The sequence below is a fragment of the Epargyreus clarus genome, unplaced genomic scaffold (assembly GCF_041222505.1).
Source record: "Epargyreus clarus isolate Ecla_fem2 unplaced genomic scaffold, WU_Ecla_fem_2.2 ptg000017l, whole genome shotgun sequence".
Taxonomy (NCBI): domain Eukaryota; kingdom Metazoa; phylum Arthropoda; class Insecta; order Lepidoptera; family Hesperiidae; genus Epargyreus; species Epargyreus clarus.
In genome coordinates, this window is record NW_027332225.1 from 1,178,210 (window position 1) to 1,204,943 (window position 26,734).

Genomic DNA, 26,734 nt, shown 5'->3' on the forward strand with positions numbered 1-26,734 from the left:
AGATTGTGATAATTTTTGTTTGAATGCAAACGTCAATGTTTTGACAATTGGTATTTTTGTCAATATACGTCATTCAGCCGTCAAACTTTTATGTTCTGTTTGATGTTTACTGGACATACTGATGTTTCCAATATGTTTTGTATTTTTGTCTTTATAAAGAATCTCTCATTAAAATAATAACCTTTAAAAGGCTTATATTATATACCTTACCGATATAAGGCTGATAACTAAAGTAATTAAGTAAGTTAATATAAAAATTATGGATTTTCCACTGTCAGCGAAATTATCATCACTTGGTCTAATTTCACAACATAAATTGGAGAATATTTTATCACAATGCGGTGATAAGATGGATTTTATCATAGACCCTGCTTTAATTAAACCTTTAGAGAGGATATGTGGGATTAGTTGGCTGAGGTAAGGAAACATATCATGATTATGTATTATGTTAAAATGTAATTAATATTTAAATTTTATCCTTATTTTAATTATGTTAATTTAATTACGCGATAAGGATAAGTCCTGGAAAAACATAATTTTAGATTACTAGATGACTATTGTCAGTTAAAATTGTATTGTTAAAATTTAAGTAAATTTTTATTGTAATTTAAGTTTAAACAGAAGTAAATTTTATATCATTACAGACAAAATGGCATTGATAAGATATATAAGATGGATCCCCATCTCGGTGCTACAGCTAACACTATCAGAACATACTTCATCCCGGCCTGCATTCAGAAGTACAAATGTGTTCTCGACCAGATATCATCCCTCCTGAGCCAAAATCCATCACTGGCCGATGCAAACTGCTTCAACATAATAATAGTACCTAAAGTTCTCTGCTTATATGATTCCCTCTTAGAAAATAGAGGATTGTATGGAATTGTAAAGTTACATTCCTTTGCTTGGGAGCTGATGAGCCTGGATGAGCAGCTACTGAGTCTCGAATTACCATTTTTATTCAAGCAGCTATATGTAGAACATAACCATTCCTTACTGTCAAGTGTTTCAATGTCTCTGTGGAGTCTATTTCATGTGACTGGACGCCCTAAAGCTATACTATCTGTTGGTAAAATATCTGCGAGCGTATTGGATATTTTAGAAGTACAAGAGGAGACGTATGTAAGAGATTTTGTTAGCACTGAAAATTCAGAAGACATTGGGGCACTGATAATAGTTGACAGAGATCAGGACTATGCCTCCAGTTTGTTAACACCGGCCACATATAGTGGGCTGTTGAGTGAAATCTTCAATATCAACTGTGGACATCTAGATCTGAATGTTAAGGAAACTAAACTGAAAAAAGGAAAATTAATGTTGGTGCCTGAAGACACAAAATCCACAAAGAATACCGTCATAACTTTAGATAGTTCACTAGACAGCTTGTATGGAGAGATCAAACACAGGCATTTCTCAGAAGTGCTCAGTGTTTTGAGCTCAAAAGCCAAATTGCTAAAGAATGAAGATATTAAAGCTCTCGGAATACAGGAAATGAAGCACTTTGTTGCGACCAAGCTTCAACAAATTTCGTTATTTAAACAGAACCTAGTCAACCATGTTTTGGCCTGTGAGACTATTATATCAGAAATGAATAATAAATTTGAGAATCTGACACTGACTGAGAGTGACATGCTAAATAATAGAAATAAGAAATCAAACTTCACATATGTAGATGAGAATTTTGGCACCGATGTTCATATTTACAATAGCTTGCGTCTTATGTGCTTGTTAAGTTTAACACAGGGTTTGAGTTACGAGGAATATAATTCTCTAGTTAGCAAATACTTATTAGCCTTTGGTTATAAATACTTGTATGTATTTAATAATTTGGTAAACGCTGGGTTGTTAGTACAACCTTCTAGTCCTAAGCTCTCATTAAATATCTCGAACCTTGGCACTTTGAGTGAGAGGCTACCCAAATGGCAGACTACATTCCAAACTACAGCAAATAAGTTGAAACAACTACCGTCTCAAACAGATACGGGTAAATCTCCAAGTTATGTCTTTAATGGTGGCTATGTTCCTTTAATAGCTGCGTTATGTAGTGCTATGCTTACTTCAGAATCGTTGATGGAACTTCTAACAAAATTGTCGCCCCTATCCGAATTGAAAGTGGGAGGTAAGATAATAGACAAATTCAAGGATAGTATAGATACACTAGACAAGTTGTCAAATCTGAAACTATCGGATACAGCATATGGTTGTAGAGATGCAAAGAGTTTGCTAAAAGTTCTGAAGAATGATAACAAGACATTTGGTTTTCCATTAAAACCACAGTCAGTGTTGGTGTATGTGGTTGGTGGTGTGACATATGCAGAGATAGCAGCGTGCGATGTTGTCCAAACTATGACCGGCGGAAAGATTTATATTGCTAGTGATTGTATCGCAAGTGGCAGCGACTTGATGGCAGCCACTACTTGAAGACAAGTATCACAATATGTATATTTTATACGGAACTATGTTTTTTTTCTGCAATTTTTATTGCTATTTGTGACATTTGCTACATCAACAATGATTATGTACATATTTTATATACATTTGCTTGATCGAAAGGGTTTTTACTGCATTCATAAAGTATATTTGTATGAAGTAGTAATTGAGCATATATTCCAGCTGATGCATTGCCACTTTAGGATGCCTGTCACCACCAAAAGAGAGCCAAGTATATCACAACCTGAACTAAGTATGTAGATGACATAAAAGTAATTATTAAGCGTATTATTTATACCATATTTATACGAATTATTTAAAATAAAATAACTGTTAAATAAAAAATTATACATATTTGTGAAAATATTTTATTTTACCAATACATAAAATATCACAGTAGAAAATTACAAATGTATCTTATGACTATATTTATAAGGTTTTTATTGGCATACAAATTGAAGGGTAGCAGCTGATAAAATAAGTAAAACAATTATTATAGGAAAATATAAGCATTATATGGTCTACAATTCCACATTTTCGGAGTCCAAAATATGTGAAATTTCATAAAGCATGATAGGGTCAAAGATTCTTGACAATATCAAATTAAATTAATTTGAACATTGAATGAATTTTACATTTTTTTTTAATAAAATGGCTATATGGATGACCCCTTAGGTGCATATATAGCACAGTGTCTCACAATTATTGCAACAGTTTATTTGCTACCGCCTTTGATTAATCATTAACTACCCAATTTCAAGTGGGCAAAAATTGTCAAATGTGGATTTTTCACAGGTATAAGCCTTTTATTTTTGTTAACAAGAGCAACCATTGTACTTTCTGTATCAATGATTCCATTTTCTTTCTATCTAAAATAAATGAGTTGCAAAAAAGAATATTAAATTAATATAAAAATAATCCTTCACATTTAAATAACAAGTAAATAAAGATGAAAAATAGAGATTTTTAACAAAAGTAACATTTGAATGCAACAAAATATACTATTAAAGTTTAAATATATTTTATACAGTATATAATAGTACAAGAACACTTTGAACACCTATTATATTTATTTATAATTAAACGTTTAAGATAAGTATTATTAGCATAAGTCTTTCATATCATTTATATGATAAAAAACTGAAAGCAAACGATTATTGATTATGCTAACTAGAAGTATTTAGAATTTCACAAAAATGTTTATATATAAAAGTCATTTATTGATCAAAGCTTCCCAAAGCGAAAGCTTATTTTTGGAATTCATCGTTACTCTAGTCGACTGTTTATATGAAAACAATAAAATTCATAAACTTTAATTCACTGTACATTGTATTGAAGGTGGCACATACAACCTCAAAAACGAGTACAGCATATACAAATTTTAGAACATAAATTTGATAAGAATAAAATATATAAGCGAGGATAGAAACCCTCAGTTAACTTATCGAGGATGTCACAGGCACTTTTAAAACAATTACATAATATTCAATTTAAGAAACAACAGATCGAGATATCCATGAGATAACTCCCTGCTTACGTAGGTCTGTTATTAATTATCAATCTATCTATGTTTTCCTACCAAAGATCGAAATTTGACAGTTTCTGCCTACTATAACTGTCAAATTTATTTTTAGTAGGTAAAATTTGACAGATTCATTATTAATAATGGACACTAGTTGATATACCAGCCAGTGATAACCCGAGCTACTTGCGCCAGTACTGCGCGAACTTGTGGAACTGCTCCACGAGCACCGCCATGACGGCCGTCACCGACATGTCCAGCAGGTTCTGCAGGTAGTGAACTGCCTCCTCGTCGCCGAGGTCTAACCTGCAATTGATAACTTGGTTAAAATTGTAGATTGATCACTATCAATCCAGTCTTGGGTACAGTTCTCTTTAAATGCCATCAAAAATATAACTTGTAAAAAGAACCAAGTCTCACAATTTGATTCTTCTACCGTAAAAAGTTGTGCGATCCATGTATTACATTCCAATTCGGTTAATTCCTTCCGTCCCTTTTTAGGGGACCTTCTGTCTTAAATTATTTCGTAATTAGCTAATTTAACAACATCTTATGAGACCATATCAATATTCAAATTCTTTGCCTTGGCAATCGTACTAAACAATATAATATCTTACTTCTGTAATGCAATGTGATGCGATGAAAACACAATGTATCTGACAAGTAATAAATATTACAATCAGTTGCCAATTAAACTGACTGATAGACTTTACAACTGCCAACCAATTACACTGATTAAAGACTTAAAGAAGTGTATACAAAAGTATATAGAGATATAAATATATTTACCGTAGTTTGTCCTGCACTTTCTTGACGGCCTTGTCGGGCTCCAGCGCGATGTCTGGCACGGAGGCATCCGCCATCAACGAGAACAGGTTCAGCATCAGGTTGGCGTGGCTGCAATAACATAATACATAATAAGATTACGGCCACACGGGAGTAACTTTGTAAGTTAAGACGTGTATAGTCTGATTCATAATTAGGTGTCCAAAATGTAAACAAAGAAATGTCACTGTCAAAATTAACAAGAAACTTTAACAAACTCAACAAAAAACGAAAACTTTTAATTAAACAAACTTTAAGTAAACGAGAAAACATTCGAGTTCGAGTTATATACGTTTTAAATGTTTTTTTAGGAGTAGCAAACGAGCATGTAGTTCACCAGTAGTAAGTAGCTAGTGTCGCCATCTTTAGTCAATCTCAGATAAGATTAGTTTCTTACCTTAATTTGGCCGTAAAGCACCATTACCTTTGTTTATTACGTTGGACCGCCTCTGAAAAATCTTTCTTACCTTATACCCTTCTAACCAGAATACAGCACTTAACATTGCTATTATTAAGCAGGAATAGCTGTGGGGGTGGTGTCGTTGGAATTCAATTATAAGGGCCCTACCATCGTCCACAGCAATTAGGGTAAAATGCACAAGATAGATAGGGTAAGACAAGATAGGGTAGGGCTTTTTGTCTATAAAGAAAAATTAATGTAAGTTGCTTAGGATAAGGAGACATATTGTCGCAGGTGCTGATCACCGAACGACGGATGCAGTACAACATACCGCCGGAGGTGCAGGAAGGCGGTGTAGCACTGCTTGCGGAACTCGTGGTAGTGGTCGGAGTGGGGCCCGCCCATGGCGTCCAGCATCTCGCGGCCGAGCTTAGGGCGAGGACAGTATGGGGTGCTACGTACCGCCGGAGGTGCAGGAAGGCGGTGTAGCACTGCTTGCGGAACTCGTGGTAGTGGTCGGAGTGGGGCCCGCCCATGGCGTCCAGCATCTCGCGGCCGAGCTTAGGGCGAGGACAGTATGGGGTGCTACGTACCGCCGGAGGTGCAGGAAGGCGGTGTAGCACTGCTTGCGGAACTCGTGGTAGTGGTCGGAGTGGGGCCCGCCCATGGCGTCCAGCATCTCGCGGCCGAGCTTAGGGCGAGGACAGTATGGGGTGCTACGTACCGCCGGAGGTGCAGGAAGGCGGTGTAGCACTGCTTGCGGAACTCGTGGTAGTGGTCGGAGTGGGGCCCGCCCATGGCGTCCAGCATCTCGCGGCCGAGCTTAGGGCGAGGACAGTATGGGGTGCTACGTACCGCCGGAGGTGCAGGAAGGCGGTGTAGCACTGCTTGCGGAACTCGTGGTAGTGGTCGGAGTGGGGCCCGCCCATGGCGTCCAGCATCTCGCGGCCGAGCTTAGGGCGAGGACAGTATGGGGTGCTACGTACCGCCGGAGGTGCAGGAAGGCGGTGTAGCACTGCTTGCGGAACTCGTGGTAGTGGTCGGAGTGGGGCCCGCCCATGGCGTCCAGCATCTCGCGGCCGAGCTTAGGGCGAGGACAGTATGGGGTGCTACGTACCGCCGGAGGTGCAGGAAGGCGGTGTAGCACTGCTTGCGGAACTCGTGGTAGTGGTCGGAGTGGGGCCCGCCCATGGCGTCCAGCATCTCGCGGCCGAGCTTAGGGCGAGGACAGTATGGGGTGCTACGTACCGCCGGAGGTGCAGGAAGGCGGTGTAGCACTGCTTGCGGAACTCGTGGTAGTGGTCGGAGTGGGGCCCGCCCATGGCGTCCAGCATCTCGCGGCCGAGCTTAGGGCGAGGACAGTATGGGGTGCTACGTACCGCCGGAGGTGCAGGAAGGCGGTGTAGCACTGCTTGCGGAACTCGTGGTAGTGGTCGGAGTGGGGCCCGCCCATGGCGTCCAGCATCTCGCGGCCGAGCTTAGGGCGAGGACAGTATGGGGTGCTACGTACCGCCGGAGGTGCAGGAAGGCGGTGTAGCACTGCTTGCGGAACTCGTGGTAGTGGTCGGAGTGGGGCCCGCCCATGGCGTCCAGCATCTCGCGGCCGAGCTTAGGGCGAGGACAGTATGGGGTGCTACGTACCGCCGGAGGTGCAGGAAGGCGGTGTAGCACTGCTTGCGGAACTCGTGGTAGTGGTCGGAGTGGGGCCCGCCCATGGCGTCCAGCATCTCGCGGCCGAGCTTAGGGCGAGGACAGTATGGGGTGCTACGTACCGCCGGAGGTGCAGGAAGGCGGTGTAGCACTGCTTGCGGAACTCGTGGTAGTGGTCGGAGTGGGGCCCGCCCATGGCGTCCAGCATCTCGCGGCCGAGCTTAGGGCGAGGACAGTATGGGGTGCTACGTACCGCCGGAGGTGCAGGAAGGCGGTGTAGCACTGCTTGCGGAACTCGTGGTAGTGGTCGGAGTGGGGCCCGCCCATGGCGTCCAGCATCTCGCGGCCGAGCTTAGGGCGAGGACAGTATGGGGTGCTACGTACCGCCGGAGGTGCAGGAAGGCGGTGTAGCACTGCTTGCGGAACTCGTGGTAGTGGTCGGAGTGGGGCCCGCCCATGGCGTCCAGCATCTCGCGGCCGAGCTTAGGGCGAGGACAGTATGGGGTGCTACGTACCGCCGGAGGTGCAGGAAGGCGGTGTAGCACTGCTTGCGGAACTCGTGGTAGTGGTCGGAGTGGGGCCCGCCCATGGCGTCCAGCATCTCGCGGCCGAGCTTAGGGCGAGGACAGTATGGGGTGCTACGTACCGCCGGAGGTGCAGGAAGGCGGTGTAGCACTGCTTGCGGAACTCGTGGTAGTGGTCGGAGTGGGGCCCGCCCATGGCGTCCAGCATCTCGCGGCCGAGCTTAGGGCGAGGACAGTATGGGGTGCTACGTACCGCCGGAGGTGCAGGAAGGCGGTGTAGCACTGCTTGCGGAACTCGTGGTAGTGGTCGGAGTGGGGCCCGCCCATGGCGTCCAGCATCTCGCGGCCGAGCTTAGGGCGAGGACAGTATGGGGTGCTACGTACCGCCGGAGGTGCAGGAAGGCGGTGTAGCACTGCTTGCGGAACTCGTGGTAGTGGTCGGAGTGGGGCCCGCCCATGGCGTCCAGCATCTCGCGGCCGAGCTTAGGGCGAGGACAGTATGGGGTGCTACGTACCGCCGGAGGTGCAGGAAGGCGGTGTAGCACTGCTTGCGGAACTCGTGGTAGTGGTCGGAGTGGGGCCCGCCCATGGCGTCCAGCATCTCGCGGCCGAGCTTAGGGCGAGGACAGTATGGGGTGCTACGTACCGCCGGAGGTGCAGGAAGGCGGTGTAGCACTGCTTGCGGAACTCGTGGTAGTGGTCGGAGTGGGGCCCGCCCATGGCGTCCAGCATCTCGCGGCCGAGCTTAGGGCGAGGACAGTATGGGGTGCTACGTACCGCCGGAGGTGCAGGAAGGCGGTGTAGCACTGCTTGCGGAACTCGTGGTAGTGGTCGGAGTGGGGCCCGCCCATGGCGTCCAGCATCTCGCGGCCGAGCTTAGGGCGAGGACAGTATGGGGTGCTACGTACCGCCGGAGGTGCAGGAAGGCGGTGTAGCACTGCTTGCGGAACTCGTGGTAGTGGTCGGAGTGGGGCCCGCCCATGGCGTCCAGCATCTCGCGGCCGAGCTTAGGGCGAGGACAGTATGGGGTGCTACGTACCGCCGGAGGTGCAGGAAGGCGGTGTAGCACTGCTTGCGGAACTCGTGGTAGTGGTCGGAGTGGGGCCCGCCCATGGCGTCCAGCATCTCGCGGCCGAGCTTAGGGCGAGGACAGTATGGGGTGCTACGTACCGCCGGAGGTGCAGGAAGGCGGTGTAGCACTGCTTGCGGAACTCGTGGTAGTGGTCGGAGTGGGGCCCGCCCATGGCGTCCAGCATCTCGCGGCTGAGCTTCATGGGCGGCGGCAGCGGCTTGGGGTCGCGGCCGAGGATGTAGCCGAAGTCGATGTGGAACAGCGCGCCCGCGCGCGTCAGCAGCAGGTTGTCCAGGTGACGGTCGCCTACACCTGCGTACGAGTAGAGGATAAGTATAGTCCGCACCAAACTGATAGTCCGCTCTGAAGTTGTTGCGCGCAAGTGTAATCAGCGAGCCAATGACGTCGAACACGACTACAAGCATATACTGATCTGATGATGGAGCCAGGGGTGATACTCCAACTCTTCAGCGCCTAAGGGTAAAAACTGGTAGGAGATCTACCATCCATGTCTTAGCTCTATCATCAGGTCAATTCCAAGATACCAAATTATGGAATTGTCATTCAAATCACATACAAATATGAAGTTTCACTTCAACATGACAGTTAAAAGTAGGTAAAAATTCACTTGAAAAATTGTATTACTTTGTTTGCTAGTTAGTTACTTACTTGTTTTTTTACAACTGAAGAAGGATATTTTTAGGTGTCTTACTAGTCAATGATGTTATTTCATACTGTTTGACACGTTTTGAGTTGGTAGTAAGTGTAATTTAAATAAAAACTCGATCATTACGTTTTAGTTGGTTTCAGTCCCTTTCATGCAAAAACAGCCTTAACTTTTTTTCTTCAACTTTAAATAGTATGTGAGGTACCTTTTTGAAATCTCTATTAACTAGACATATTTTTTGGGCAATGTGCACTTATAGTTCAGTACATTTTTTTTCACGGCGAATAGTCAAAGTTGAGGAAAAAATAGTGAAAAATTCAAAATCTAAAAATACCCCCATTTTTTGTCATGGTTCCTTTACATCCTTTAACCAATTTATATTTTTTAATGGTAGACCAACTATCTGATAGTATTTAACAGAAAAAATAAACACTGCGTCATCAAATTTGTACACGCAGTTAACGAAAGAAGATGATGAGTACTGAATTTTTCAAAAAATATAAAACAATCGATAGTGCAAAAACGGTGACAGTTTTACTAAGGTTATTTTTTTTTTCTCAGAGAGGTCAGACCCTCACCTATGTTCTCCCCAAGTTTGTCGTGGTACTTACGGGACACCCTGTATATCCAGAGCGGACTAGTAATTTGGCGCAGACTATACGTACTAACAGCATGAGATTAAGCAGTCTTATGTAAGCAGTCAGAGATAAATACATAGACACATATTTTAAAAATATAAGAATTTAGTCGGGCTATGAAAAATAAACAAAAGAAGTAAGCGTAGACGCCAGTTGGTCACACTGGCACCGTACATAGAAATACAGCAGTGAGTATCTATGAGAATATAAAGCAGTATACACTTACCTAACAAATACGTGATAACACAGTATCCCGCACAGCTCCTGATATACGTGTCCATAGTCTCCGGCCGGATCCCGTAGGGCGCGCCCTCACAGGGATTGTGCTTTCTGAAGAAGTTCTGGATACTGCCTTCAGTGGCCAGCGCCTCTGCCACTGTCACAGACTCGATGAACTGAAGGAAGCCGTGCTTCGAACTGGTCGCTAGGACCTTGTAGGGTGTCAGTTTAAGGTCGAGGTTTTCTCTGAAAAAAAGAGTTAATTTCTAAATTTATTCATCCATCCATCCATCCTAGATTAGGATTATAACGATCATAGTGTAATTTTTTCACATGATTCATAAATATTGTCTTTTGAGTTGCATGCCTAATTACGAATATTTAAATAAGGAAAAATACCAATAGTGTCACAGGGCGTACCTTGAGCAAGGGCGGCATATTTTGGTGGGCAAAAAACTTCTAAAATTTCTCTTATACATTTAAGATATTCTTATGCACTGCATGAAATAAGGTAAAAATAATTTTGTTTTTGAGTTGAACTGTTAATGAAAATAGTACATTACAATACGAGGACGAAAAATTTTTTTCTGACAAGTGTGAGTTTGCAGGCCGAGCCGCAGGCGAGGACTGCAATCACACGAGTCAGAAAAACATTTTTCGTCCGCGTGTTGTATTAAAATTTTATATTACGGGGTCGGAAATGGGGGTTTTGCGCACGCGAAGCGTGCGTAAAACGTCAATTTACGCACGCCGTGATATAAATTATTTTCTACTACGATATCCTTTTTTTTTTTTAAATTCCTACCCGAAGTCGACCACAGATGCGCCGCTACCCCTAAGAACTAAGCTGGAACGCCTAGGAAAAGTATGCATTCCTCACCACACCATTCAAACCAGAACAAAGCAGGACTTAACACTGTTATTATTAGGTGTTATTATAAATAATTGGGGCGGTAGTGCCGCAAGAGTCGAAGCACTGGGAGTTCTACCACCTCTTTCCTATGGCTTTTGCCCGGTTTCGATTAAAACAACTTCTACCTCCTGGTACGATACCCACCTCCTGAGCAGCTTGTCCATGAGCGTGATCATCTGCAGGATGAGCTGGTCCTGCCGCAGATCGTCCCCGTGCTTGAAGATGGCCTCGTACTCCGCGCCGCCCGTCGTGAGGAACGTCAGCTTGGACGGCATCAACGCTGACTTGAACAGGTGCGCCTTCTTCGCAACTATACCCTGAACGTAAAACACAATATTTATTTAAAGAAATCAATGTTAAAAAATAGTATGGTGGTAACTTGGTAGCAATCTATCTGATAAGATTGGTAGCAATCTCTGAAAGGTTGAAGTGCCACCATCATAATAAAAAACATAATATTTAATTTATTTCATTTATTAATAAGATATTTTTTTTTATTCATTCATCGATTTTTTATTGTTATGTAGTACTTTTATTCAGGACATTTTCAACGTCAAGCGCCAACGTATACTAGTTTGTCGATGGTGTCAAAAATGTAGCGCGTGTGTAGTGTAATGTTAGCGCGAGATTGTAGTACTTTATTTGATTTGGAGCACTTTTATCCCGGACGTTTTCCTAACGTAATATAACATGTAATTAAGAAGAATTTAATTTTGAAAAAATAGTAGCACGTTTTTTGTTTTGTAGTACTTTTACTCCGGAGACAGTTTTGATGTCAAACGCTCAGTTGTTGGGGAATTCCCCCTCAGCTTGAAAAGCAAGTCAATTGGGGAATAAAACACTATCTACTGTTCTGTAGCACTATCACCCCGGTCGTGTTCCTCGCGACTCACCTTGATGTTGACGTTGGGGTCGAGCGGGAAGGGCATGGGCTCGAAGTTGGCGAAGTTGAACTTGAAGGCGTCCGGGTCGGCCAGCAGCTGCTGCAGCCGCTCCGCCTTCTTGTTGCGGTTGCCGCTCTCGCGCGCCACGCTCTTCACCAACTTCACCAGCTTGTCGATGAACACTTGTTGCCGGGCGAGGAAGGACCGCGTGCGTTGGAGGTCTGCGTTACCTGGGTATAAATATATAATCCGTCAGTAATAATTCGGAGGTTCGCGTTACCTGGATGTAAAAATAGTAAGATTACACCTGCGATTTATATAAAAATCTCATAAGCTATGTGAAGTCTTCATTCATCTCATTCTGAGAGGAGACCTATGCCTAGCAGTGGGACGATAATAGATTGATGATGATGATGATTATATGGATTATCATAGTCGTACACGCGTGCAGGGTTTTCTGTTTATATTACAACAGTAGCAGACGAGCGTGCAGTCAACTTGATCGTAAGTGGCTACTACCGCCCATGGACATCTGTAATCAACATTGCTATTATAACAGAAGTAGGTGTGACGGTGGTGCTAAGGCTGCTCGCACTGGACAGTGGCCACTGCGCACGTGTGGGGGTGGCGGCTCACCGTGCGCCAGCTGGTGCGAGAAGCGGCGCATGACGGCGAGGTACATGTTCCGGGCGGCCAGCTCGCACTGGACAGTGGCCACTGCGCACGTGTGGGGGTGGCGGCTCACCGTGCGCCAGCTGGTGCGAGAAGCGGCGCATGACGGCGAGGCACATGTTCCGGGCGGCCAGCTCGCACTGGACAGTGGCCACTGCGCACGTGTGGGGGTGGCGGCTCACCGTGCGCCAGCTGGTGCGAGAAGCGGCGCATGACGGCGAGGTACATGTTCCGGGCGGCCAGCTCGCACTGGACAGTGGCCACTGCGCACGTGTGGGGGTGGCGGCTCACCGTGCGCCAGCTGGTGCGAGAAGCGGCGCATGACGGCGAGGTACATGTTCCGGGCGGCCAGCTCGCACTGGACAGTGGCCACTGCGCACGTGTGGGGGTGGCGGCTCACCGTGCGCCAGCTGGTGCGAGAAGCGGCGCATGACGGCGAGGTACATGTTCCGGGCGGCCAGCTCGCACTGGACAGTGGCCACTGCGCACGTGTGGGGGTGGCGGCTCACCGTGCGCCAGCTGGTGCGAGAAGCGGCGCATGACGGCGAGGTACATGTTCCGGGCGGCCAGCTCGCACTGGACAGTGGCCACTGCGCACGTGTGGGGGTGGCGGCTCACCGTGCGCCAGCTGGTGCGAGAAGCGGCGCATGACGGCGAGGTACATGTTCCGGGCGGCCAGCTCGCACTGGACAGTGGCCACTGCGCACGTGTGGGGGTGGCGGCTCACCGTGCGCCAGCTGGTGCGAGAAGCGGCGCATGACGGCGAGGTACATGTTCCGGGCGGCCAGCTCGCACTGGACAGTGGCCACTGCGCACGTGTGGGGGTGGCGGCTCACCGTGCGCCAGCTGGTGCGAGAAGCGGCGCATGACGGCGAGGTACATGTTCCGGGCGGCCAGCTCGCACTGGACAGTGGCCACTGCGCACGTGTGGGGGTGGCGGCTCACCGTGCGCCAGCTGGTGCGAGAAGCGGCGCATGACGGCGAGGTACATGTTCCGGGCGGCCAGCTCGCGCGGCGCGGCGGCGGGCTGCTCGCACTCTATCAGCAGGTACCAGTACAGGTAGTTGCCGACCACGCTGTTGCCACACGCACGCGCGATCAGGAAGCTCGCGAGGTTCAGCTGCTCTTCGGTCGGGTCGTTGTCCCTATAAAAGAGTGTCATTTCATTGCTTTACATCCACATCATATGCCGAATGTTTGAGAGGTGTTTCTCTAAAATCATATTTATTTCTCTCGACATTAATTTGAAAGAAAAAGTCGAACAAAAGCTGTGATACAGATGCAGGCACCACTAATCGCAACCGAATCCCTGTTCACACTGTATAGTGTATAGTGTGAACAGGGATTCGACTGTATAGTCGAAGAATTAAGAATGACAAAAAATCCAGCGTTGTTTCTCAAAAACTTATGTCATTCACTCACTCACTCATAAGCGCGCGCGCGCCCCCACATACATATGTGTGTACATATACATACACACACACATGCAAATACACATTTGAGGGCACGCGCACATATACACCCGCGCAACCATACTAGCGCACGCACACACACACATTTTGCATGAATGAATAAAGAATTGATTACATGGAAAGATTTGAATGTATGGATGGAATAAAATTAATGGATGAATGGAAGAATATACTGATGGTTAGGTGGATTGATTGACTGATGTTAACGGATACCAAAAATCAAAAATTGTATCTAAAACTCATTATTTGGGAAACTTACCCATAGTCATTATTATCGATGTTAGCGCCCCCGACGCTGTCGGCCGCGGCGCCCTCTTCCACGTCGGAGTGTCGGCTTATTGTAGATGTCGTCATTTCACTTGCCGTTATCACTGTAATTAACAAATTACGTCCTTATCCTTTCGAAAATCCCGCAAAAGTTCGAAAGTTTCGAAAAGTTTGCACAAAAGCACTTTTCGACAAAAGTTTATTTACATCCGACTAGTCACTTTTGAAAATCAATTTAGAAAAAAGAGCGTCGCTCACCGATAATCTAGGGGAGAGTAGTTAGTGAATGGAATATTTTTGCATTACTAAGGGAGAGGAAGGGACGGAGCACTTGCGTCCCTCTTAGCGACGTTTGACGGTAGAAATACAATGTTTATTTGCAGTCTACCCTCATGCACATTACTTATGAATGTAATTTATTTATTATAAGTTCTCATATAAGTGAATTGTAACCGATTATTTTGAGAATAAATGGTCTCTAACCACAAGACTCTTTTTAATTTCTATGAGAGGCATGCCCCCTTTCTACCCTCATATACCTTACCTGAAGCAGACAGAAGGCTCGCTTGACTGCCCCGTGAGCCACCCGGGACTAGTTTACCATCGGCATCTGAATACACCGGTACTTCTTTACCACATATTCTTGCGTACTCTGTAATATAATGGAACATATCAATAAAATATCACAAGAAAATATATTTTCGTGGATTAAGCCACGAAAATATCTACTCAAAATGTGAGATTGCATAGTAACGTATCCGTTCTTGGACATTACATATCTCATAACATAACTAATAAAACATTTTAAATTGAGAGATAGTTATACATTTAATCTTCCAAATTATTTTTTTTTCATAAAAAAATGGGGTTTAAAAAGTTTTAAAAGCAAAAAGGAGAAATTTTGTAATATTGTACATACCTTCGTGAATTTCAGCAAAATCTTCATATTTCAAAGCTTGGACTAGTTGCAACAAATATAGTAGCAGATCTTCATCTGGTGCTTGTTTTAGTCTTGATATGGCGTATCTGAAAGGAAATTGAAGGCGGTAGAACCCCTTGTGTATCGACTCCAGCGGCACCACCGCCACACCTATTTCTGGTTTGAAGGATGTGGCAAGGGAGACTTTTCCGAGGCATTTCAGAGTATTTCTCAGGTAGAAATGTAATGCTATCTGGTGTTGATTACAGGTGGTAATGGGTGGCAGTAACCACTTGCCATTTTGGTGGACTGCATGCTCGTCTGCTACTGTTATATTATTAAAAAAATCACAACCGTTCATGAAAATGTCTCAACTCCCCAAGAGATGGCTACATGTACTCTGAATCACGCTATCGAAGTTTTCTATACATTTTCGTCGTCATACTTACTTCCTAACAGCGGGATGTGTGAACTTCGGCGTTAATAGTTCCAAAGCGTCCTCTACATCCATTGGTGCCCATTGCTTCATCATAGACAATGCTTGCCGTACCTCACCTGTGTACCAAAAAAAAATTACATTAAGATCAATAAGTTATTTGTCTATGTTATTTACATGTTTTATAAGAACATTGTAGATAAAACATTATATTATATTTTTTTACCTGGACGGTTCCAATTAACGCATTCCAAGAACTTTGTGAGTGCCCGACGATGCGAGGATAAATAGAATCTGAAAAAATATATGACGATAAATAATACTGACTTTCTACTTTTATTAAAAATATACTAATTTCAAAATTATGAATGGAAAATTCAACATTTAAATTGAAGCAATTTAAAATGATATTGAGTGTAGTTTGTGTTTTTGTTTTAAGTTGAATAAGTTCACGTGTATGTGTATGTAAATTTGTGTGTCTTCGAATGTGCGTGTTCTTGAACGTGTATAAGCGTGGTTCTTTTTTTTTCTTTATTTCAGTGTGTATGTAATTCATTTTATTTTTCTTGATATTTTTTTGTATTTGTATGTATGTTTGTTTGTATGTACGTTTCTTTGTTATTTACTTTCTGCCAGTTTTATTTCTCTTTCTCTATTTTTATGTGTCTATTTCATATGTCTAATGTTTCATGCGTGTATTATGTATGTACGTGTGTCGTTAAATGCGTCTTTTCGCTTTTCCTGTGTATACATTTTTTCTCTTTTTCTTATTTCTTTGCTCAGTGTGTGTAAACACACACACTCTGGAGAGATCTCCCCCTTACCGGAACTACCAGAGCAGTGAGTGAGTCATGATCTGTATGCGTGAGTGTATATGTAAATGGATTTGAGCATGCGCACGTGTGTACTCATTTTATTTATATTATTTTTTTGTGCATTTGTAGGTATTTATCTTTTCTTTTCTATTTGTATACATGTGTGTGCATGCGTGCGTGCATGCGTGTGTGTGAGTGTGTGTGTGTGTGGGTGTAAGGGTGTTTATTTGTCATTTAATCTGTGTCTTTTTAATTTTATTTCTCATTTTTTTATTTTTCCCATAATTGTTTGTATGTTAGTTTATGCGTGTACTATGTGTGTCCGTGTGTTTATATGCGGTTTTCGCTCTTTTCCTCTGTATGCATGTCCTTTCCTTCCTTCTCTCTCAGTCGTTTGCTCAGCGTGACCCCCCTCCGTACCGGAACTTCCAGAGCAGGTCCTGTTCGTCGGCGGCGAGCGGGCGGGCGGGCGCGGCCACGACGGCGGCGAGCTGGTCGCGCTCCGCCGCGGACGGCTTGGCGTCGCGCCCGGGCGGCGCGCAGCGGAGCGATCGCGCGAGACGGTGCTGCTTGCTCTCCACTAGGTTTTCCTGGGGAGAGACACGTGATTTAGTGACCAGTGGATAGACGATATACCTCCGACCATCAGGAGGCCGACCGTCCGCTCGATAACGACGCATAAGTAAATCGCCCGCTTAACAGTGGGATCATATATTATTTGTATTTCGTCATTATTTTATAATGTATTAAATAACATTATATTATTATGAATAAATATCAAGAATTCGGAGGGTATTCACCAACCAATAATCTGCCCGGAGAAACCCGGAGGGTCGGACGTCCCAGTTCGTTGTCGACCAGTGGATACAAGGTTTGGACTCTAATATTAAATGTATGAAAAAATATTTAGTAATAAAAGATGTCCATTCGGCCCTACTCGACTACTAAATTCACAATAAAAAATAAAGTATAGTTGAGATCTTGGGACAGGTAAAGTATGCAATAAAGGCATATTAGAACATATTAAGCATATTTTACAAGGTGGTAGAACCTTTGTGGTTCGACTCAAGTAGGAATATCTAATCCCATCTGGGGTTGATTACAGATGTTCATGGGCGGCAGTAGCCACTTACCATCAGGTGGACTGCATGCTCGTCTGCTACTCCTATATTATAAAAAAAAATGCGTGACCATGCCGTCTCGCACAGTAAAGCGTTAATTCATAAGTGTTATTTTTAAATTAGTAAAATTTTGTCACATGTATTTTTTTAAATGTAATAACCTATAGATGTAAGTTTTTATTTCTAAATAATTAGTATTTAAAATTATATAGATAACAGTACCTGTAGGATTTCATAGTCGGGTACAGTCACAATTTCCGCTTGAGCTCTGAATTGGTACATTTCGTCGCCATCTTGTTCATAATATACAACTGCGTGCTACAAACAAAGACACGTTTCAATTTAAAATTACACTCTTTATTATCTATAAATGAATCAAAAAAATGTCAAACCTAAAAGATTTCCTCCAAATTTGTATATTTGTACTAAGTGTACTTACATTAATGCCGTCTATCTGCACTGTGGGGAACTCAATCATGAGGTACATGTAGTCGGAGCTCCTTTTCTCTTTTTCATTGATCATCTCTATTTCCCTGAAGGTCAGTCTGTCGAGCCAATCCACCTGAACAAGAAGCGTATTTTCATTGATTTCAAGTATGGAACGAGTGTTTCTCATTCTGAGAAAAGCTCCATGCCCAGTAGGGAGACAATAAGGGATTGATGATGATAGAAATCGAGCATAAATTTCACTTGATCGTAATTGCTAACCACGCTTAGCATCTTAAAAAAATATAAATACCTTATTCAAGCGTAAAAATCAGGAATAATTTCATAAATGGCTAAAAACTAAAAGAGAATACTCCAATTTCACTTATTTAGATATTTCAGAATGTTGTTACTTTGAATGAATTTATATCTATGAATGACGATTTATTAAGTTAAGATTAAAACTACTTCGCAACAATCCGCTACAAATATGTATGAAGGTATATATTTTAAACCATGCAGTATGTACCACCCTGCCTCCCACAAAGGATACGTGCAGATGCAAAAATAAAAATATACACCACCATCTATACCACCACCAACACGTGTTTCGCTCCAAAACGGAGCATCATCAGGATAAGTTGACTATACGACGGTTAATCGTGAATCGTATACTAATGAATGAACCTAAACCTATATAGTTAAAGCCAGTAGCCAACAATAACGATGTCGTAAGACGAAGTCTGACAAACCCACCGATTATAGTTACCATACACATTAGTATATGTATTCCTCGAAGTACTTTCTACTTTGTATCTGGCAACCGCCTAGAACTTTGTTATCGGGTGACACCGTGACGTCATTTATCAGTAAGCAACGCCTCCGAATGACAACAGGAGGTAGATAAAAGCTTGCAATAAAATATAGATAACAAGAATGTCCGTAATTCTTATTTATATACTGTTATAAGGTGCTTTTTTAGGTATACTAGAAAGCCCAGGCAAATACCTATCACAAAAAAGATCGAATATAGCGAAATCTATTGAATCTAAAAGACTCCAATCTTTTCAGCTGCGATCAACCATACAGAGCCATAAAATTTCATTGAAATCCATTTCTAGGCCATTCCGGAGATTAGCGTGTACGAAGACATTGTCTTGTCATTTATATTTACATAAAAATATTATTAAGAATAATGAATAAATGGAAGTGGGCCGGCCATATTGCACGTATGAGCGAGGACAGGTGGGCTAAAAAGATAACTCTATGGAAGGGACCTGTCGGAAAGAGAACCAGAGGAAGACCGGCGGAGAGATGGCTCGATGTAATTTTAAAAGCAGCGGGAAAATATTGGATTACAAAAGCGAGTGACAGAATTGAGTGGAGCAAAATGGAGGAGGCCTTTACTCTACAGAGAGGTCCTTAATAAATAAAGAAATAAATAAATAAGAAGATATATAAACATTAATTTAAATATTATAAAGATAAACATAATTTTTTAAATCAATTTTCTATTAATAATAATGTAGTCAAATTTTTAATTTAAATATGTACAATTTTTCTTTATTTATTTATTATATTATATTAATTCATAAATTGCATGACGTATTAAATTATCAATTGTAAAATTTAATGTTATTAAGGAAATAAAAAGGCTAAATTATTATTATTATTATTATTAAATATATTAAGAATGAAGAAAAAGGCAGATTGGCTGCCTGATGGAAAGTGGCCGCCGTCGACATTGGACCAATGGCCGACAAGTAAAAGAACACAGTGGAGTCGCATCCGCTTTGTCAGTTTTGAAGAATTTTTTTTTAATTCCCCATATCATAACACTAGGAGTACTTCGACATGGTAAGAATATTCAAATTTCAAACCGCGGAGGAGCGCAATGAATTAAGTTGTTGATATGATGTTATTTAAAATATGATACGTAATATTGCCTACCTTAGGTATATGTCCGTTTCGATGCTTCTTAGCGAGTTTGGCGAGTCTCTGCATTTGTTCCTTGCCGCGGTCGGGCGCCTTGCCGGGTGTCTTCTCACTACCTTCCACTCCTGGCCACACGCGCAGGTCGAACATGCCCTGGAAAGAAGAATCATCATCATAGTCACAACATTTCGGTCCTACTTTGAAGCCTCCGTCCAGGGAGTTTATTCCAGGGTAAAATGGTTTAGTTCACAAAACCTTAATAAACATTTGTTCGCATTTTAGGGTGTGGTTTCCACAAGATGTTTCCGTTCACCATTAAAAGGTGATTAATTTTCCAAAAGACAACATGAAAATCGACACCTTAAGATTTAAATTCAAATTACTAGACAAGACTACCGCTATTTAAAATTATTCAATAATGTTACTCGTATATCGCAAGGGGCGAGTAAAAGATGAAAAGTGGAATTTTCATTGAATTAAATGTAACCAAAAAAATCCAAACTCAGCCTTCTGTTTTAGAGGAGACTTGCGTCCATCTGTGGAATTTTGAAGACAAGGATTTATCCCTCCTTAGGTGTTAAAATATAATCAATATACGTACGGATTTAGGGGGCCTCTTGCGAAATCTATTAAAACCGAAATGCACTCTCTTTAGGCGACCGACTAGGTACAAATATAACACTTTGTACAACCCTAAAGTACTCACAGAGGCACCCATGATTATATAGAGATATATTAGATCTTATACTATTTTACGCTTCACATATATTACTATTTTGGATCATAATATATTATTCATATTAATTGTAAATGTAAAATTATTTTACTAAACACTTAAATAACACCAAGAAAACAGACATTTATTCGTAGGTACACTTCTAAAAATCAACACAACCATCTACTTATTTCACATAACTTGCACTACTAACAAAAGCACGATTTCTGAATAAATTCTTATTTGTACGAAATTATTATACACAGAGTATATAACCGGTAGAGAGAGCACGGTGGACTAAATCGACCAGTGGCAGTTTCCAGCGAAACAGCAATAAACAGTTTACGATATAAATAACTTTGTTGTTTGCATAAATTGTTGCTATATGCCATTAATTAAACATACTTTGTAAGACTTTCTATACTTTGTATTTAATGTATACAAAAATATATACATATGTATGCCATGTTATGTCATCCTACTTAGAATAATATTATAATGGAAATGTTCGTATGTTTGTTATTTAATCACGCAAAACTTCTCTATGAGTTTTTATGAAATTTCGAACACAGTCTATGATTATAAATTAACATACTCGTATCAGATAATTAATATAATTTTATTATTAGAAGGATAAAAGATCGCAGTGGAATAAATTATGGAAATGTTTTTAATTTACCTCGGATGTCTAGACAAACGTTGATGACCACTTAACGTTATTTTAAAAAAAGGAGAAATATTAATAGATTTATTTATGAGTCTTAAGTTTAACTGAATTAAGCATTCGTGTTTATAAATAAATAAATCTGTAGTCTACACATGTATAAATCTATAGTCTACGCACTGTAAATGTTCAGGAAATAATTACGACTTAGGAAAATGTCAAGAGAATATGTCGCCGATGAATTATATTTATATAACACATATTTGATGTATATAAAATATCAGATAGGCTCCGTCCGCTTCCATCCAATCAATGGGTAACTTATGAAGGTATTTTACAACATTTTCATAGTAAAATTTTACCTTTAAACTTACCTTTGTCTAGTAGTTCAAAGATCAACACTTACAGGTACACGAACAGAATAAAAAAAATGTTTATATAAATTTTTGAAAAAAATACATATGAAATGAGCACTTAATCGGAATTATTTCATGTAGCGATTACAAAACACTCCTATTTACTAGCAATCAATTCTGTAGGGACCAAAAACGGAACATTGGGTCTACCTAATATTACCTAATTAGTCACATCAATTAGGGTATAATTTAGAGACATTTAAGAGACAAGAATAAACTTTAATAGGGTCACATTTTTGAATGTTGTTATAATAGACTCCAATCTTCATAAGACGACTGTCTTTTGCATTTTAGCTTTTATTATAACAATAATTCTATTATTGTCCTAAATTAAAAATCAAGACTCTATATAAAATTAAGAAAACCGGTCTGCTTAAAAATATTCCTGTTTTAATTCCTTCTTAAAATTTTGAGGGATTTTACGACACCTTATATATTAAAATGCGTCAAACCGTTTGTGCTATAACAAAAACATAAAGAAACAAGAGTGGCTTAGGGTATATTTTAAAACCAGTCTTTAAACCAGTTTTTTGTTTTATAATAATTTTATAATTAAAATTGGTCATTCTGTATATGTGTTTATGTTTAAAGATAATAAACGTATACATGACATAAGTGCCGATCTCAGTTATAATCGTAATAAAGAAGACATTCACATATACTTACATAATCAGACTCTTGTGTTTATTTTAGGGATATTTTTCAAGTACCATCAAGTATTTTCCAACGGTTTCTTTGTTAGAAGTTGTTAGATAAGATATCAGTAAAGTACTCACAGTATAATACACTATCAGTTAAAAAGGAAACCGTTACGAATCATTTTATAGTTGCATATTTTATAATATGCCTTTATATTAGTAATTACCAAAGGTAGAAGCTTCTGCGGGTCAACCCAGGAAGCAGCATCGCCACACCTTTTTCTGCCCAATATCAGCAATGTTCAGAGTTGCTATGTTCTGGTTTGAAGGGTGTGGTAAGGGAGACATACTTTTCTAAAGCATTCGAGCTTAGTCCACAGGGATAGCAGCGCATCTATGGCCCACCTTAGGTAGGAATCGAATCTTATCTGAAGTTGATTACGGATGTCCACGCGCGGGAGTATCCACTTACTATGTGGTGGATTGCATGCTCGTCTGCTACTTCTATTTGATAAAAAAAAAACATTTTACCAATAGCATCACAGTAATATAATTAAAACATAAAGAGAAACGGTCATACTGCCTGTTTCATAACTTAATCTTAGAAAAAACATTTAAACGGTCGATATTTACATATTTTTTTACAATACGCAAATACACCAATCATTTATTCCCAAGGTGAATGTAATATTCTCGCACAAATACAGAAAAACTATGCCAAGTTTAAAATACGTTTTTTATTCGCAGGCGAAATATTGCGTGACTATACGAAGTAACAAACCTAACAAACGTAACTGTGTTAAGTGGAAAAATGCGGAAACATTTTTACGCTACATTTGAGTCATTATTTTATTATTTCTATTTATATTAAGTCACACGATTCAAACTCGAACACAGCAAGAATAATATTTTTTGTATTAATTTTACATTATATAATTTTAGCAACTTTGGCTCTGTTGTTTGAGAACAACTAATGCGCATTTTCAGTTCTGTAGCTCTTTCAGTTCGGACGTTTTTGAGCACGGACTATGCCACATTCAGTATTTAAGTAAATGTTAAGTTAAGACATTGGTAAGGGTTTAATACATACCTGTCTAAGCATGCCATGTTTCCCGAAGAGTGATATGGTGGTACCACCAACCACCATGACCTTGCCGGGTCCTGCGCAGTCGTAGATGGTCATCGCCAGTATCGCGTTACGAGGGAGGTCACTGAAGTATACCGGGAGGGTCACCCATTCATTCCAGCTGAAATATATTAATAGTTCAGAATATGTATCTTTGTGGTAGAAACCTATGTGGTTCGTCTCCGATGGTACCACGGCAACACCTATTTCTGGCTAATAGTACTATAAGAGTGTGTTTGGGGAGATATACTCTTCCGAGACATTCCAGTTCCTAATCTAATGTTATTTGGCATTGATTACAGATATCCATCGGCGCCAGTAGCCACTTACCATTAGGTGGACTGTTGTCTGTTACTCTAGCATTAAAAAAGTATATATTTTATGGAAACTCAGCAAGCCAAATACTTTTATTTGCTGTGTTTTTGTCTGGTACACTATTTCAATTCACTCTGGATTTTAATGCATTCCATTCCAATATTATTGGGTAATAAAGTATCTGTGAACAACTGTCAACTACTTTTATGACTTCTTTAATTGACCATAACTTCTGACTTTTTACTACTGCTATACATGTTTCATTTGTTATTTAGGGTCATAAAAATGAGTCTTGAAATTCTTCTTACTCTTAAAATTAACTTATATTATATATAGATTTAATTTTATTTTTGTAAATTAAATATAGGCTTAGAATAGAATAGAATAGAATAGAATAGAATAGAATAGAATAGAATAGAACACTAATACTATATAGAGTGAATTTTTTAAATGTGCCTTCGGGCCAAATACCAAACTATAAGAATTAGCGGAAAATGCTGAAAGGTGTTGTGAGGACGATTCGGATAAAACTAAAACTGCATCATTACTTTTTAAAAAATCTTTGGATTTTTAGATACATTTTTGAAGGTTGTAGAACCTTTTATGGTTCAACTCCAGCAGTACCACTGCCACACCTATTTCTACCTTATAACAGCAGAGTTAAGCGCTACTGTTTTCTGGTTTGAAGGGTTTTGTAAGGCAGACATACTTATCTGAGGCGTTCCAGCCTAGTCCTCAGGGGTAGTGGCGCATCTGTGGCCGACCTCAGGTAGGAATATCTAATCGTATCTGGAGTTGATTACGAATGTCCAAGGGCGACAGTCTGCCACTTACCATCAGGTGGGCCTCATACTCGTCTGCTTCTCCTATATTATACAAAAGACATTTTAACTCACTTCCATCTATTAGTGAATGCCTTGTAAGAAGTAGTAACTGGTAGTGCCAGGGGTAGCCCATCGCAGAGGACCTGGCACGTGACATACAGGTCTGAGCAGCCCTCCTGGTAAAGGCCGGAGAACTTGAGCATTGGGTCCGAGAGGAGCTTGTCATATTCTGGCTTGGTGCGCTTGCCTTCTAGTGTGCCACTGAAAGTAAATTGTTATTTTTCTTTAAGTGGTAGATAGTTTACCCATGGTTTAATTCGCGGTGTAATAGTCAGATGAACATATGTACAAAAAAATAAAAAATGGTTTCTTTTTAACAAAACAGTCCACAATGTAGTCTTTTATGAAATGGCAAAACGACGTAACGCTTATATTCAATATTTTTAATTCAAATACTGTAGATTATCTCTATTAATAATCTGGTAAAGTTTGCAGTGGTGAATTTTCACACTATTTTTGCTCTCCTGTAAAATTGACAAAATGTAGATACGTTCATCTGACTCTTACACCGCGAATTGCAAAGGCTAAAATAGGTGATTATTTTTGTGTTACTATAAGAGGGTAGCATAGGTGTCCTTAGTATTGCTGTTTTTTATTATTTGAGGATGTGAAATAGAGATAAATTACATGACATGTTCTAACTTGGTTCTCAAGGCTTAGCAATGCATGGTCGACCTTGTGTGGGATTCCCATCCTCGCAAGTTTGCTAACAGATATTAATGGTTAGCAGTGACTACTTAAAATCAGATTGACTCCATGCTTAATTTTTATTCTGCATATTTATGCCTTTCATAACAAAAGAGCAAAATAAAAAATATAGAATTACACATTGATATTAGGCATGTGTTATAATTTTAAATTTTAAAAGCAATGTTGTTTTTGTTCATTTTTAAACCAATCTACTATAGAGGCAATTACATAAAAAATATAACAGTTTGAATTTAGATGAGGTTAAGCAATATTTGAAATCAAGTTAAGAAACATGCTAACCTTCAAGATACTAAATGGTTGTGAAACTGTATTTTCTATTTTACTATGAAAATGGAGTTATATTTTTCATGTTGGGATTTACATATTTATTTTTTATAATTAGGATGTAAGACTGTCTCGGTGATGATTTTCCTTTGTTTAAACTGTACAAAACTATTTTGTTTCAAGTTATTAAGTAGAGGTGGTGTACAGTAAATATATTTAGTATTGTGCATTCAGTGCCTTCTAATAATATGTAACCGATTAGTTACGCTAGTTTGATATACACATAATATAAAAGTCTAGTAGAAAATATATATTTTTTTAGGTAAAATTATCGTAATTGTACTTTTTCATAACTGTTTAGATTCGAAAAGAGTATGAAAGATATAACATGACTAGAAAGTATTATGTGGTGCGTAAGTAGCTTGTAATATATTTAAACGCAATTAATGTAACGGAAAAAGATAATTTTACTTACATTTTTATCTCGACTTTGTGATCGAGAGACGAACTGTAAACATAGTAAAACTTATCGTCGATCTCGTTCATTGCAACTGTTGCACCTCCTTTCGAATGACAATTTTACACCGAAATTAACTCAGAAACGATTATAGATTTGCTTCCTTTAAATTTAAACAATAATTTACTGTATATCGTATTGTTTCTTATCCTGTCAAATACCAGCTGCTGCAATTCTGACAATAACAACTTGACAATCATCAAACATTTATTGACACAACAAATGACAGTGACATTTTATTTTTTAATAAATTGCAGCACTTGACCTGATTAGTATATAAAAAAGTAAGTACTTTAAGTATATTTTTCAGATAAGTTTAAGTAAGTATTTAGTAAAAACACCAATTTAAGTTTCGGTGTAAATCTATTTTTAAAATAAATAAAATAATGAAATAAAATAGTATTATAAATTTTATTATTTTCGAACGAAACGGATTAGTCAAGGTGACGTAGTGACTAATGACAATATTGACAACCTATTGATATTTTATTTTGACATAAATTTGTTTTGTATTATATAGCGGTGTTTTTTCGGGCTTGGAAATCTTTCGTAAAAGTATTATTTTCTTGTAAACTGTGGAAAATATATAGTATATTTATAAAGAGTGATTCATTTCGTGGTATAAATACAAAAGTAAGGTATGTAAAAATATTCTTGTAGATACATTTCTCTAGGAG

The 26,734-nt window shown here is 40.4% G+C and overlaps 2 protein-coding genes across 2 annotated transcripts; one reads left to right on the plus strand and one right to left on the minus strand.

The window, feature by feature from the left end:
• Positions 1 to 84: 84 nt before the first annotated feature.
• On the plus strand, positions 85 to 2,784 carry Vps33B (vacuolar protein sorting 33B). The gene is made up of 2 exons (XM_073081813.1): positions 85 to 417; positions 645 to 2,784. The coding sequence occupies exons 1-2, from the start codon at positions 260 to 262 to the stop codon at positions 2,419 to 2,421; spliced, it is 1,935 nt and encodes a 644-aa protein (XP_072937914.1). The 5' UTR covers positions 85 to 259; the 3' UTR covers positions 2,422 to 2,784.
• On the minus strand, positions 2,783 to 26,250 carry Pi3K59F (phosphatidylinositol 3-kinase 59F). Its single transcript, XM_073081815.1, has 19 exons — positions 26,016 to 26,250; positions 24,578 to 24,766; positions 23,331 to 23,487; positions 19,823 to 19,960; positions 17,886 to 18,008; positions 17,669 to 17,764; positions 16,746 to 16,915; positions 15,737 to 15,804; positions 15,524 to 15,629; positions 15,075 to 15,181; positions 14,700 to 14,807; positions 14,148 to 14,259; positions 13,362 to 13,561; positions 11,754 to 11,974; positions 11,005 to 11,177; positions 9,955 to 10,193; positions 8,522 to 8,735; positions 4,742 to 4,849; positions 2,783 to 4,258 (listed from the first exon to the last, which is right to left on the minus strand). The coding sequence occupies exons 1-19, from the start codon at positions 26,084 to 26,086 to the stop codon at positions 4,135 to 4,137; spliced, it is 2,724 nt and encodes a 907-aa protein (XP_072937916.1). The 5' UTR covers positions 26,087 to 26,250; the 3' UTR covers positions 2,783 to 4,134.
• Positions 26,251 to 26,734: the final 484 nt, after the last annotated feature.

Coding starts and splice junctions, on each gene's coding strand:
- Vps33B (XM_073081813.1), top strand. CDS start 260: ATGGATTTTCCACTGTCAGCGAAATTATCATCACTTGGTCTAATTTCA. Junction 418..644: donor TGTGGGATTAGTTGGCTGAG/GTAAGGAAACAT, acceptor ATATCATTACAG/ACAAAATGGCATTGATAAGA.
- Pi3K59F (XM_073081815.1), bottom strand. CDS start 26,086: ATGAACGAGATCGACGATAAGTTTTACTATGTTTACAGTTCGTCTCTC. Junction 24,767..26,015: donor CACAAAGTCGAGATAAAAAT/GTAAGTAAAATT, acceptor ATTTACTTTCAG/TGGCACACTAGAAGGCAAGC. Junction 8,736..9,954: donor TGTTATCACGTATTTGTTAG/GTAAGTGTATAC, acceptor ACTCGTACGCAG/GTGTAGGCGACCGTCACCTG.